Source organism: Ursus americanus, chromosome 6, assembly GCF_024610735.1.
Source record: "Ursus americanus isolate L20-20 chromosome 6, mUrsAme1.1.p, whole genome shotgun sequence".
In the NCBI taxonomy this organism is placed as follows: domain Eukaryota; kingdom Metazoa; phylum Chordata; class Mammalia; order Carnivora; family Ursidae; genus Ursus; species Ursus americanus.
The window spans coordinates 27,056,734-27,070,244 of NC_142132.1; the positions used below are offsets into that span (position 1 = coordinate 27,056,734).

At 54.5% G+C, this 13,511-nt stretch overlaps 1 protein-coding gene across 2 annotated transcripts; it reads right to left on the bottom strand.

The window, feature by feature from the left end:
- Window positions 1-5,120: 5,120 nt before the first annotated feature.
- SFXN3 (sideroflexin 3) lies at window positions 5,121-12,363 on the bottom strand. 2 transcript variants are annotated; one of them, XM_087862779.1, is made up of 11 exons: window positions 12,140-12,358; window positions 10,758-10,921; window positions 9,927-10,101; window positions 9,479-9,573; window positions 9,054-9,129; window positions 8,822-8,907; window positions 8,430-8,557; window positions 8,222-8,271; window positions 7,345-7,394; window positions 6,833-6,880; window positions 5,121-6,560 (listed from the first exon to the last, which is right to left on the bottom strand). In XM_087862779.1, exons 2-11 carry the CDS (start codon window positions 10,916-10,918, stop codon window positions 6,464-6,466), a joined length of 966 nt encoding a protein of 321 aa, XP_087718905.1. In that variant the 5' UTR covers window positions 10,919-10,921; window positions 12,140-12,358; the 3' UTR covers window positions 5,121-6,463. The 2 variants fall into 2 exon arrangements, with proteins under 2 accessions (XP_087718905.1, XP_087718906.1); XM_087862780.1 differs by lacking the exon at window positions 7,345-7,394 and having other exon boundaries at window positions 12,140-12,363.
- Window positions 12,364-13,511: the final 1,148 nt, after the last annotated feature.

The following is a 13,511-nucleotide window of genomic DNA, read 5'->3' on the forward strand; positions in this document are numbered from 1 at the left end:
AAGAGGGGGGCTGAGCTCCTCCTCTCACTGGCCATCCTATGTAGGGACATATCTAGGGACAGCTTCACTTTGTTTGAGGGACTTTTCAAGCCCCAAGGTTCTGATAAACCTCGCTGAGAGGATATGCTTTCCCACCCTCCAGGCTGAAAGTCACTAAAGACATGAGCCATTGTTTCCTTTGTGAATATGTGACATATTTTAGGTTTGCTGAGGAGTAAAACAGATTGAGAACCACTGTGTTAGTGATCTTACCGAGGACCAACATATGAGTGGGGTTTAGAGCACTTTGCATTCCACATTCATTTATTCAGCAAACATGTATTGAGTACTTACTGTGAGTCGGGCAGTATTATAGGTGTTGTGGGCATTAAAAAGTGAAGATATGGGCTGTTGTTTAACGGGCATACAGTTTCAGATGTGCCAGATGAAAAAGTTATGAAGATCTGTTTCACAATGTGAATATACTTAACACTATTGAATTACACACTAATAAATGGTTAAGATGATACATTTTGTGTTATATGTTTTTCTTATCATAATTTTTTTTTTTTTAAAGGGAAGAGGGGCGCCTGGGTGGCTCAGTCAGTTGAGCATCTGCCTTCGGCTCAGGTCATGATCCCAAAGGTCCTGGAATCAAGCCCCGCATCAGGCTCCCTGCTAAGCCAGGAATCTGCTTCTCCCTCTCCCTCTGCCACCCTGCCCCATTTGTGTTCTCTCCTTCTCTCTCAAATAAATAAATAAATAAATAAATAAATAAATAAATAAATAAATAAAATTTTAAAAAATTAAAAAAATGAAAAGGGAAGAGATGTTGCCTGCCCTCAGGGGAGGTTTCATTTAAACTGGAGAGAACTACAGACGCACGGGACCAATAGTAACACATGTTGTAGTAAATACCAATCACGGTGATTGCCGGCTCACAGTAATTGCCCTACTTTGGGAACAGCCCCAATCATAGAGGTAGACTTGAAGTAATGATGTCCAATGTCCTTGTCCCTTGACCCTGACCTCTGGCCACCTCCTAGGAGGAGACAGCTGATCTAACCTGTACCAAATTCTGAAACTTGAACAGGCAGCTCAGAAACTGGAGCTGATTAGAAGCGGCTAACCTAATGGCAGTGTCTATAAGTCTCCACTTGCTGAGGCCCCCAGAGCTGCCCAGCTTCCTGCTCTTTCCAAAGCCAGGCTGGTTAGCCCCATCTCTGGTTCTGAGAGCTACTGCAGAGTCCTTCCAATACATTTCTGTTGACTGAAGCTAGCCACAATCATTCTCTGCTGCTTTCCACAAAATAACTTGAATTAAAACCCAAACCAGAAGTGCTTCTTCTGGGAAGTAAAAGTTGCAATTGATTGAGGACTTGCGGGTGTTAGGAGAAGGGAGGTCTTCAGTCAGAAAATAATACAGGTGGTTGATTGGTTAGTTGATAGATTTACCCAGCAAATGCTTGTTCCATAAGCAAACACTTCACCTTGAAGGAAATGCTGATTGCTTTTAACAGGAGCGGATTACTCACCGACTGGATGTATGGGGTGGAGGGAAGAAGGGGTGGTGTGTGCAGCCCAAGCTATGCGAGGTTCCTCCCCTGTTCTCCTGGACATTATTCAGTTGCAAAACCTTGCTGGTCTAAGACTGGAGGAAGGAAGGAGAAGCTGGAGGAGGCTGGGACGTGAAGCTGGGGCCTGCTGTTGTCTCTCTGGTAACCTGAGTTGGGACGACAGCCCGTGAGGAAAAAGATGTGCATATTTATAAAGAGAGGAGGGAAAAGCCCAGGAAGCCCCCTTGGAGGGAATGAGGCAACCGGGTCAAGATCCCTCCACAACTCCTAGCAAAGGAATGCATCAGCATCGGGCCGAGATCGCTATAACAGGTATAACAGGCAGGGAACTGACGTGGAGGGGATGGAGAGAGGTACCTTAATGACTGCCGGGCACAGGCTGTGTCCCTGCAGATGGGAAGGGACTCGGTTCACCCAACAGGCCATTTCTACCTAGCGCCGGGCACAGAGCCACTCTCAGTAAACGTTTCCTGAACTGCGGGATGCAAGTGCAAGAGGCAGAGCCGATAGCCCCGTAGGCCACGGAAAAACCCGGGCTTGGGACCGAAGGGGAGGCGTCGCGCGATTCCTCGAAAACCTCGCGGATTTCCGGGCAGGAAGTCAAAGGGCGGGCGCTCAGGCGCCCGGGGGCTTCGAAACTGGAAAGGAGGGAGGCGATTTGGTGGATTTAAGGGTCCGGGACCGAGGTCACCCGGAAAGCGGATCTGAGACTAAGGTCCTAGCTCAGACAGGGAAGATGAATTGCATTCCGGGCCAGCGGCGATTAAAGCCGTTGCCTGGGAAACGGAAGGAGGTGGAGCCGAGCCTGACTTGACTGACAAGGGCCAGTGCAGGGGCGGGACTCTGCGCTAGACTGGCTTTGTCCCCCCCCCCGGGGGGCGTGGCTTACCTGTGACTGACAGATACCCAGCCACCCCCGGGACGGGGCTGGCTTCAGAAGGACAGCTTGCCAATGGGGCTTGGCTGTGACTTGTAGGGCACCGCAAGGGGACCGGGGACTAGCCTAGTCTGGTTGGCATGCGCCCACAGGGCCGGAGCTGAAACTGGCCCTCAACACGGCCCCTAAGAGGCCGGCCTTCAGTGACCCTAGAAAAGAGCAGGACATACTCGCTTGGCCCCCTCCCTCTGGCCAGGCTAAGCCAGACCGGAGCCCTTTCCCTCCTTAGAACATGGGCTGGAAGAGAGGGAGGGTTGTGGTCTTCATAATGGGCAAGGTGGGAGCTCTGGAGCAGATGAGGCCAGGCCAGCGGAAGAAGGCTGGGGAGGAAGACCGAGGGTGCAGATGTAGGCTTCCAAGGAAGATCCCAGAGTCTGAGCAGGAGGAGGAAGAAGGGAGGCCAACGAATGGGGGAGATTACTGTCCTTTGAGAAAAGTGCTACCTATGCTGACTTCTGAGGAAAAAGTCAAAGTACGTGGAAGCAGTCTGGAAAAGGTACCTGGCTAGGATTTGCCCCTGGAGAGCCTGTGAAGTGAGCCTAAAGCTAACGTTTGCTTTGAGAAGCTGGTATGGAATCAGGAAGGAAAGATGGCAGGAAAGCATTCCTACCTAACTGGCCCCACTGATGCCTTGGCCAGTCTTCTCTCTGATATGGTTTGGTGTTATCTGCAGAGCACAAATAAGTGTATTATAAAATGTTCTTAATGATTTTAACAAAGATTCCTGCACCTCATTCCCCAAGTAGGCTTATTTTACATGGATTTTCCAGAAAAGTTCAAGGCCCCTTTTCAAGGGGATTACCAAAGGCCAAAGCTGTAACTGCAGAAGGAGGCTTGAAGAGTTGACCCAGGGCCCCTTGGACTTTGTGGGAGGCAGCACTCAAGACTGGCAGAACAGGATGGAATTGAAACTTGTTTTCTAAATGTCACCCCACGTTTAAAAAAAAAATTTTTTTTTAAGTAAGCTCAAGGCCCAACGTGGGGCTTGAATTTATGCCTCCAAGACCAGGAGTCTCATGTTATACTGACTGAGCCAGCTAGGGGCCCCGTCTAAATGTTGCCACATATTTAATCAAGAATAGGATGGGGCGCCCGGGTGGCTCAGTCGGTGAAGCAGCAGCTGCCTTCGGCTCAGGTCATGATCTCAGGGTCCTGGGATCCAGCCCCGCATCGGGCTCTGTGTGTCAGGCTCCCTGCTCAGTGGGGAGTCTGCTTCTCCTTCTGCCCACCTCCCCCATCACACTCTCTTCTCTCTCTCTCTCCCTCTCAGATAAATAAATAACATCTTAAAATAAAGAATAGGAATCTTTGCTCATGCTCCTTCAGCTGTAAAACCCTCAAGCTTGGAAACTCCTCAGCGGCTTTAGGAACAGATCTGGGTACACTTGTAGGCCTCAGTCTTGCTGGCCTGTAAACAAACTGGGCCCAGGGAAGAGATGCCCTGGAATGTCAAAGGGACCAGGAGAGCTATTTCAGGTTCGGCTGGGGGCTGGCAGGTCAGGAAGAAGCTTCGCATCGTGGCTTCAGAGTCACATGGCTCAGCTTGAATCCTGGTTCCACCACTCCCTAGTTGTGTAGCTGCGGACAAATTTGTACGTGTCTTTAAGCCTGTGTTTTTGCTAAGAATGGACATAACACGCGTGGCCCCACAGTGGGTTGCGAAGATCGTGAGATAATGGGCTTAAAGCACTTGGCATTATTAAGCCTGGCACCACATGTAGGGCTCAATGAGCAGGGGCTGGTGTCACCCCCACCGCCCATACAAGTAAACTCCTAGTGCCCAAGAGGCGTGAGCGAACCCAGGCCAAGTACTAGGTTCACTTCAGGTTGTTGGGGGACCTTGCAGCCCTAAAGATTTTCCCCCACCACCTGGTGTGAGAGCTTTGAGCTGAAAAAGGGGAGATGAGGGGTGTGTCCTGCCGGGAGTAGGCAATGGATTTTATTGTAGATTCATTCATGTTTATTCTTTTGAATCTTCCAAAGCCAAGAGTTAGGGTGAGAGACTCAGCAATAAACTGTTTAATAGTAGCTCTCATCATCTGTTCGTAGATGTGAACTTTTGGCCTCATGTTTCCCAGGTAAAAAAAAAAAGGGGCGTTCCATAAAGAGGGAGTGGAGGGCCCTGGGATGGGAGGAGGGGAGCCAGGCTTGTTCCTGTGTTGTATTGATAGGGGTGTGGAGGGGTATGGAGGGTGTGCTGGTGCCCTAAGTTCTCTCTGACGGAGCTGGACAGTCCTTAGCCCTCCAGCCTTCCTCTCTCCAGGGGCTGCCCTGGGAACCAGAAACTACAAACCCATGCCAAATGCCTGAAGGCACCAAGAAGCCCAGAGCCTAGGTTGGTATGTAGGTGTGTGATCAGCCTTCCTAGCAAAGAAGGAAATGAAGCCAGGACTCTCTGCAAAGGGAACAGAAGGCATCTACATCCCCTCTAGGTTAGTACGGACTCAGGGTGCTTATGGACAGATTTTCTAATCTCACAGCGCCCTCTGCTGGGAGTTGAAGTTTCCTACAGAAGGGGAGAAGAGAGACTAAGCCCTACATTTTGTGGGGAGGGAAGGCAAGGCTGCAGGCAGGAGTCTGGCTCTTCCTGGACACTCAGGACATGGAATCAAATGAAGATCAAGAAGTAGACAGGTTTTCAGTTTATTGAGTAACAATGGCTTCATAGTTTTAGTCGCTGGTGACAGATAGCTGGGGGAGTAGGAAAGTGCTCTTAGAGGATCCCACTGGGGCCTTCATCTGTAACACCCACTGCTTCAGCCAGAGCTCGTGGGGGTTGGAATCAAGGTCCAGCCCTGTATCCGATGAGTGCACCACCATATATTCCATTCCCAAGCCCACCTCCCCTTTGGTCCACCTATGGATGCCCGGGCCCTTCTTCCTCTTGGGAAGTGGGGGTAGGAGTAGCGGTAGGAGCAGGGCTAAGCCTCAAAAAAGAGAAGCTAAGGTTGGGGTTCTGCTGAGTGTCTAACAAGAGCCAACAGAACACAAAATGTCCTAAGACTGTACACTCAGGGCCTCGCTGTCCTTGAGGGTGTCCTAGTTACATCTACTCGGATACCTGCGGAGCTTAAGCACCGTTCCCACAGCTGTGTCCCTCGGTAAGAGGGTGCAGTGGGAGCTCTGAAAAGGGAATGTTTGCTCTGCCTTCATGGCTTTTTGGTTTGGGGAGGGAGTTGGGACTCTAGGTGTAGATTTGAGGTTATGATGTCAGAGCAGACCAAGAACTCCTAAGATTGTACCTAAGGATGCCCACACTGCAGTGTGGGGGAGATAGGAGGATGGCGGGAGTGCTACGGGATACCAACACTCCTTTGTTCTCATAGAGGAGAGAAGACGAAATGATCTGTTTCACGATGCGGGGGATGCATAAGTCCCCTGTCTCCCTTATCCTGATATGTCTTCCTCTGCCAGCCCAGTTCCTGGGTCAGCTTTGGGAGCTAGGAACCAGAAATCTGAAGGAGTCAGCCCAGTTTGGCCTGCTAGTGTCCCTCAGTCTCTGTGCTGAGATCCCGGGGCTCCTCCCATGTCCAGAAGGAGTGAGGTGCTGCTAGAAATGACTTGGCCGGTGGAACTGTTGAGGCAGGGAAGTCCTGTAGCCTGGCTGGCTGACAGGTGGCAAGGTGCCGAGAGAAGCCAGATATCAGGACACCCTAGGACAGCGTGTCTGTTCCTAGCTTCCAGGACAGCACGTACACACACATGCGCACATGTATCGTGTATGTATGCACGTGGACAGAGAAGCCCAGCAGAAAGGGGTTATGTGACCCTGCTCTTTGAAACCAGAAAGGAGAGAAAAAAGCTTAATGGGGGCACCTCTCTCAGCCTAATGGATTGCTGGCCTCACTGGCTGCTCCCCCACTCAGCCCCCACCCAGTACCAGGCAGATGGGCGAGGTAAGGGGACGGTAAGGCTCCCTAAGAACCGCAGCCCAAGCAGGGGAGGGAGGGGGCCAGGGGCTGACCCTCCCTCAGAGCCCCTTGTTGTAGTAAACCACTTCGATGTCAGGGTTTTGCTCACGGATCCGAGCTCTCAGCTCCGGCTCCAGCCTGCTCACGTGTAAGGAGCTGTAACAGAACCGCACAGGTGGTCTGAGTATCCCCCAGACCCAACGTGCATCAGGCTAAGGGATCACCGCCCTTCCTCCTCCCAGAGGGAACCACCTCCTTCGGCTACCAGAAGGCCCAGCTCACGATCACTTCCCTGCCCCAGAATAAGTTTAGTGCCTGGCATGCCAGGCCTCCTCCTGGAACACACTGAAGGACCCTAAGGTCAGCTGGTTCCAGAGAATGTGGAGACCCATCCAGAGCCCCCAGCCACGCCCGGGGGCAGCACTTACCTTCTCTGGGGGAACAGGGCACAGCACAAGGGGGTGGCAAATACCAGGCTGGGGAGAAGAGCGTGGGAAAGGTTTGTGAAGTTTTGACCGAAGGTTGTTCCCTCCCTGCACCCCACCTCATCTCTGGAGACAGCCCCTAGGGATAGAGGCTGATTAAAGCCAATGCTGACAGTAGGTTCTGGCTGAGGGAAGAGCCTCCAGAGCACGACAGTGAGTGTCAGCCTCAGCAGTTAAATGTGCTTGAAACTCCTGGATGTCACCGGTACCAAAAGGTATATTTCCATGCTTTCCTCTCACAGACGAAGACTAGAATCTCTTCGACTATGACCTCGACCTTCAAGGGTGGAGATCACCCCCTAACACACAGCATGCCCTACAAGTGTCCAAGACCCCTACTAGCCAAATGTATGAATGAATGATGTACATAACCATCTTAAAATCAATAAATACCCGCCACATCCACCATGGAAAGGACAGTCTCACACACCCTAGCTGAGTCTCCGCACACTTACCAGAAGCCTACCAGTCCCACCTGCAGGGGCGCCCCCAGCCAGGGGCGACGCTGTGGGGAGACAGAGACAATGGAATGGCTTGTGTCCCCTCCTCCCCTCCCTCCACCCCATTCCCCCTACCACAGCTCTATCCCGCCAACCCTGCCTCTGAGCCTCTGGTATGTGGCCCTTTTCTTTCTCCCGAGCCCATAACAGGGATGGAATCTCCAGATCACCACCCTCCACTCAGCCAGGCCTGCTTGCTGACACCCTCCCTAGCGTCCCATCGCCCATTCTCCCCTCTCAGAATTGGCTCCACACTTCCTCTAGGAGCTGCTTTCTTCCGGAAGCCGCCTCTAACCCTCCACTCACTTCCTCCCAGCTCAGTGGCATGCATGAACCTGTCCCTTCTCAATTCACTCCAGCCACAGGGACCACCATTCCGTTCCTCCAAAGGGCACAGGTGGTGCTCCATAAATACTTGTGAATAAATGCTTCAGTGAATGAGCTTGGATTCCCATGCCTTGCTTCTCTCTTCTGTTCGTGCATGTGTGAGCCTGCATGTCTCACTGTTGTCAGTAGGCGACAGCATGAGTGTGATGTCAGGTGTGACTGTGGTAGTCTATCCCTGTGTGTCAGAGGCCTCTGGAGGGATACTGATTCTCTTCAGGACAGAAACCATTTCCTTCCCTTATCCTCTCCTCCTGCTCCCTTAGGGATCTTCACCCCAGCCCAATTCCTTCTTGCTGAATGAATGAAGGGGGAGGGGGCAGCACGGGGTGGGGCAAACAGGGGGCTCTTCTCAGACTCAGGCCAAGCTGGAAACAAGCTCAGAGGCTGACCACTTCTGCTTCCAGCCACCACCACTTCCAGGATGGGAAAGGTAACAGTGACCTACCTTTAGGAAGTCTTTCTTCTCCAGAGTGTCCATGATCACGGGGGGAATGGCTGCGGGGAAAGCAGGGTGAAAAAGGAGGGAGTTAGCAAAGTGAAAGCTCCTCCCCCTCCCCCCAGAGTCACAGCCCCCAGAGTGCTCAAAACCCCTGGAGAATGGCCCCCCATTCTCTTAGAGCCTCCCGTGCCCCGCCCAGGCACCTGTGCCTCACCCATGGCAGGAATGGCCATGCAGATTCTCGATACCACCACCTGGAAGATTCCCTGCTTGGCCGCAGCCACCGAATGGCCGAGTCTCTGACTTTCCTCATCAGTCACTGGGATGCCCACCTGCAGTTCCCTGGAAAGGAAAGGGGGTGAGGGTCAGACCACAGGCCCTAAATCCTAGCTGCAATGCCCTCTTGGGCAGCTATTCCCTGGGGTTCCCTCAGATGTCATGGATTCAAAGGCTATTTCTCCCAGCCCAGGATCCCAGAGTCAGACTGAGACTGTGCCCAGAAACTTCTGTCTGGGGAGGGAGAGGACTGGGCTAGTCTGCATGGCAGGACGGTGTGCCCACATGCACAGGGTGGGGTGTGTGTGTGCCAGGACTGGAGCCACTCACCTCTGCCTCATCAGGGGGATGTTGATGCAGTTGGCGGCTGCCACAGCTGCAAAGGGCACAAACCTGCCGACCAGAGGGGGCAGGTGCTGGGGGAGGGAAGATGGCGCTTAGTGGCCCTAAGGGCCGTGGAGCAGTGAGGAACTCTAGGGAGAGATGTGGGGAGCCTGTAGGTTGGTGTAGATGAGTGATGGGGAAAAGGGAGAAGAATATAGGGTAAATGGGGGGCGTTTACCTTGGTGAGGGATTTGAGCCCCAGGGCTGTGGCCACAGCGCCGGTGGTGGCACTCACATAAGCTGTCCCCAGCTGCCTGTGGGTGGAAGCGTCAGGACACAATGTGGGAGGTGAAGAGTCCAGCGTGTGGTTCTTTCTTTCAGGGACATCCCAAATTCTCAATATATGAGGCGTGGAAGGCAAAGAAATTCCTCCCCTGCTACAGTGTAGACTTGTCTGGAAGCTCCGAGCCCTCCCTTTCTGGAGGAGAGGGGTCCCCATAGTACACACAAGAGGATGCCATGCCCTCAGGCCAGAAGAGTGGGGAGAGGGGCAGGCTGGGAGGAGGGCTTTGAGTCACCGACGGAACAAGCACTCTGGAAACAGAAGCAAACAAGAGGGAGCAACGGTAGGCCCGGGAGGAGTCCCTGGGGACAAGCTCTCACCCCACAGTGATGGGAGCATCACCGCTGCGGTTGGAGTAGTTCACAACAGCATTGAAGGACTGATTCACCCACTGCCAGAACACCACCGTCGGGGTCTTCCTGAGGGAACAAAGACGCTTACTTCTGCCCCCTCTACGGTGTCCCTCATCCTCAGACCCTGATAGTGAGACCCCAGAGGTTATTCCCAAACCCTCAAGAGGGACCCAGCTGATGACCCTAGAACTTGCTCCGGTGACCCCCGCATGACCCTCCCCACTTACCCCACTTGCCAAACCACACACACTGTCTCTGGGCTGGGAGGAACCTCGGGGCTGAGTTCTGAGGGGTGCAGGGCATTCTAGCACAAGCTCTCACCCGCCCACTATTTTCTGCCCAGTTGGCCTCGCCTAGTCATCCAGCTACACCTTAGCACGCCGAGTGCTCAGGGAGGGGACACATGGGGCAGGACCTGCCTGTAGAAGGTGAGCATGCAGCCAGTGATGGTCATGTTCATGGGCACCTGCGCTGACATCCGGCCAATCAGCACCACCTTCTCGCCGGTGTCCGGATGGAAGGCAGAGTCGTACACATACTTGGCCCTCCACAGCTGGTCCTCGGTGAGCCCAGGTGTCACCACACCAGCCCTGCGGAGAATGGCCGGGAAGAGATAGTAGTTCTAGGTGGCAGGTCTGCCCCTGAAGCCCTGACCACTCAGCTCAGGGGAAGTGCGGGCAGAGGACCAGGGACTTTGGCCCTGAATCTCAGAATAAAGGAGCTCCTTGTCTCTGGGGGAGAACCACATCTTTCCAGAAGAGTACGTGGGCCCCCATTTCTATTTTCCTTGTAGCCACACAAAGAGGGGTACCTTTCTGTTTCTGCCTCAATGCTTGGGCATGGGTAATGGTGGTTCCCAATGGGTTGAAATGGCGAGGGGCATCACAAGGGCTTTTCCTCCTGGAGACAAGGGGGATGCTCTCCTTCTCCTTGGGCTCAACTTTGAGACCCTCCATTCTTGCAGAGGGTGGCCTAGCAGCACCCCTTTAGAGAGTCTGTGAAGTAGACAGCAGCCCCCTGCCCACAAATATCAATGCCACCTCCTCAACCCAAACACCCTAAAATTCTCTGGATTAAAGCTCTATGCCATAGTTGTCTGTGATTCTAACACATAAGGCCAGGGAATAAGGGACTTGAGAAGTGGGAGAGTCACTCTCAAGCTTGGGGAGACAGAGGCAAAAGGTACTGTATTCAAGTACCAGGAATGAGGCCCTGGGATACAGGGTCAGAGGGGGTAGCAGTCTACCTGTAGTTCTGCACGATGTTCCGGGAAGCTTCCAGCTGTGCTCCAGACAGCAGCAGATTCCGAGGGTCAGTCACAGTGAAGAAGTGCCGGGCTCTGCCCAGGAAAGTGCTTTGGTCCCAACGAGGTTCCTGGATATTGATATCCAAGGGCAACTCACCCATTTTCTGCAGGGCAAAGACGGGAGTCGGAGGACTTCAAGGAGGGTGTCCAAGAGCTCTGTCTGTGGGAACCTCTAGTGGCCCTGCCCTGGTCCCTGGGCCTATCACCAATCTCTTCGAGAAGTCAAGGTGACTCCAGATAGGTAAGCAAGGGTTGGGGGGAGGAGCTGTTTTCTAGGCAAGGTTCGGGCTCAGAGACCTAGAGCCACGGGAGGAGGGGCAGGGGAAAACAGAACCAGAAAAACATATCTCCTTTGCACTCTGGCCTGGTGCAGATTTTCATCAGTGAGGATTTACATGTGCGTGGCTGATGCAAGAGCAGCAACTAATCCCGTGCAGCCACGCTTGTGCTCTGTATGCACAGAAATGCATATTCTCTGCGTTGTATACCCACATTCACGTCAACTTTAGGCCCCAGCTGCTTGAGACCTAGATGCAAACGCCCAAGGCTGTTTGGGAAGATGGCATAAGTCATCCCACGCCCCAGCCCCTGATTGGAGAAGAGCAAGGGCTCATTGGCAGCCCCAGGGATATCTACTCCAGATCTCAAACTAGGGACTCTGATGCCTGTCAGGCATGCGTGCTAGCGGGCATGCACAAGTCTCCTCTCCAGGGGCATTTTCCTCAACCCACACTGAATGGCAAGGCCCTCCTTGTTCCCCCGCTGGGCAGGGCTGACACAGACACCCATGCACCTCTCCCCAAGCCACCTATGGCCAGAAAGAAGGATTCTCCCCCCCAGTACAGAGAGGAAAGCCTGAAGCAGCCATCTGGCTGTGTTAGGCAAAATCCTACAATATGACTAATCCTCTCCAACCACACTTCCTCCCTCACTGGAAGACACACCCTCCCCTCTCTCACACGCTCGCACTAACATACCCACACACAAAGATACATACATGCCCTACACAGACATACAAACAGTGGACACGCCCTGCATACACCAGCCCACAAAGACCGTTACTTGCACAATCACGCATACACGCACAACCCAGGTCCATCAACTGCAGACACTTGAATGTGTCACCACGCAAGGCCCCACCCTGACATTCCTCCTCACAACCAACCTCCCCTCGCGCCCCCAGCACCTCCCTAGAACCGAAGATACTGAATCCGGAGAGGACAGAGAGCACACTTCAAGGCAGGCTTCCCCCCCCCCCCCCTTAGCGCTCAATCCCCTACGCCCCCGACCGCGGAACCCCGCCCTGGACAGCCAGCACTCACGCTTTCCTGAGCTCCGGGGCTTCTGGCCTCTGCAGCTCCCAGACCCGCCTTCCTCCCGGCGCGGCGCCCCCGCTCCTGCCCTCCCACCCATCACGCGTAACGTCACGGGTGACGCTGACCGGCAGGAGGGGCGGGGGCTCCCCGCCTCCGCGCGTTCGCCGGGCGTGCCCAGGAATTGGCAGAGCCTGGGGACGGTGGGTGCCCCTTGGGGCGACGCCCCCAGCCCAGTCTACAGGGACCTGGCCCCACACCGCCTCCCAGAGCCAATCGGGGCTCGGGGAATCAGTTCTGGCCAGTCCCCAGCCAGAGAGAGGAAGGGAGGAACCGCGGGTGCTGCCCCCTTTGCTTGCAGTCCCCCAGCTGGCCTCGGGGGGGCACCCGGCCTCGGCAGCAACGGGTCTAGGTGCCCAGGGCGAAGGCTCGCAGCGCGCAGGACGAAGGCTGGCTGCGTGGAGGGGCCATCCTCTGATGGTGCGCCTGTAGGGTCTCGGATTACCTTCTGGCTTGTTTACTAGATGGCCGCCTTGGCAGTGGCCCCTACCTCCTTGGCCCCCTGGGCTCCTACCCCAGCTCCCACAAGCTCTTGTCGCCTCACTTCGGCATTTGCAGCCCTTTACAGTCTCCCTCCTGCCTGTGCCCCCTCTATGTCCCCACACTTTTCCTCCCGCAGCCCCCTCCTTACTCGCCTCTTGTAACCCCTAGCTCCACTGGGGGGTCCCCAGTTTCCTTCTGCCCCCAATCCTTACACCTGCACCACAGACTTTAGCCCTAGTCCCTGCCCTGGGATGTGTAGGGGCAAAAGCTTCAAAGTACCTCTGTCTGCATCAAGCAAGTGGATCAGAAAGATTCTCCCTCCCCCTGGTGTCCTGGAACCAGCGGCTCCACCCTGTGCCCTTTCCAGAACTGGGTGGCCAGAGAGACACTTAGTGACACAGAAGGATGCATGTGGAAGAAGGCAACACACACATACACACACTTCAAAACCCACCCAGTCAACTTAGAGAGCACGCCTGCCGCACACCCAGGCGCCAGCCCACGCTCCTGCCCGCCGCATGCTTACGCCCCCTCTGCCCAGGTGACATTCCCTCACTGAGGCCTCAGGGGTGACGCTGAAGGGTGGCAATTCCAAGAACCCTAGTATCTGTCTTGGCCTGGAGAAGACGCGGTTCTGGGCTCCCCGGCGCTGAACCTGGAGCGGGAGGGGACGAGGTGTGACCCAAACCCTAAGTTCGTGGAGCGGGATGGGGCATCAGAACTCGAACTGCAGCGGGCAGAACCCAGCGGCCTCAGCCCGGGTGACAAACGGCTGTCCTGCGCGCCCAGGGGAGGGAACGGAGGCAGTGACTGGCGGCCCTCGCAGCCAATGGGAGCC

Bases quoted from the DNA above. Each gene is read 5' to 3' on its own strand.
- SFXN3 (XM_087862779.1), bottom strand. From the start codon at position 10,918: ATGGGTGAGTTGCCCTTGGATATCAATATCCAGGAACCTCGTTGGGAC. The intron at 9,130-9,478 runs GTGAGAGCTTGT...TTCCACCCACAG, and splicing joins GATGCTCCCATCACTGTGGG to GCAGCTGGGGACAGCTTATG. The intron at 6,561-6,832 runs GTAAGTGCTGCC...GTTCTGTTACAG, and splicing joins GCCCTGTTCCCCCAGAGAAG to CTCCTTACACGTGAGCAGGC.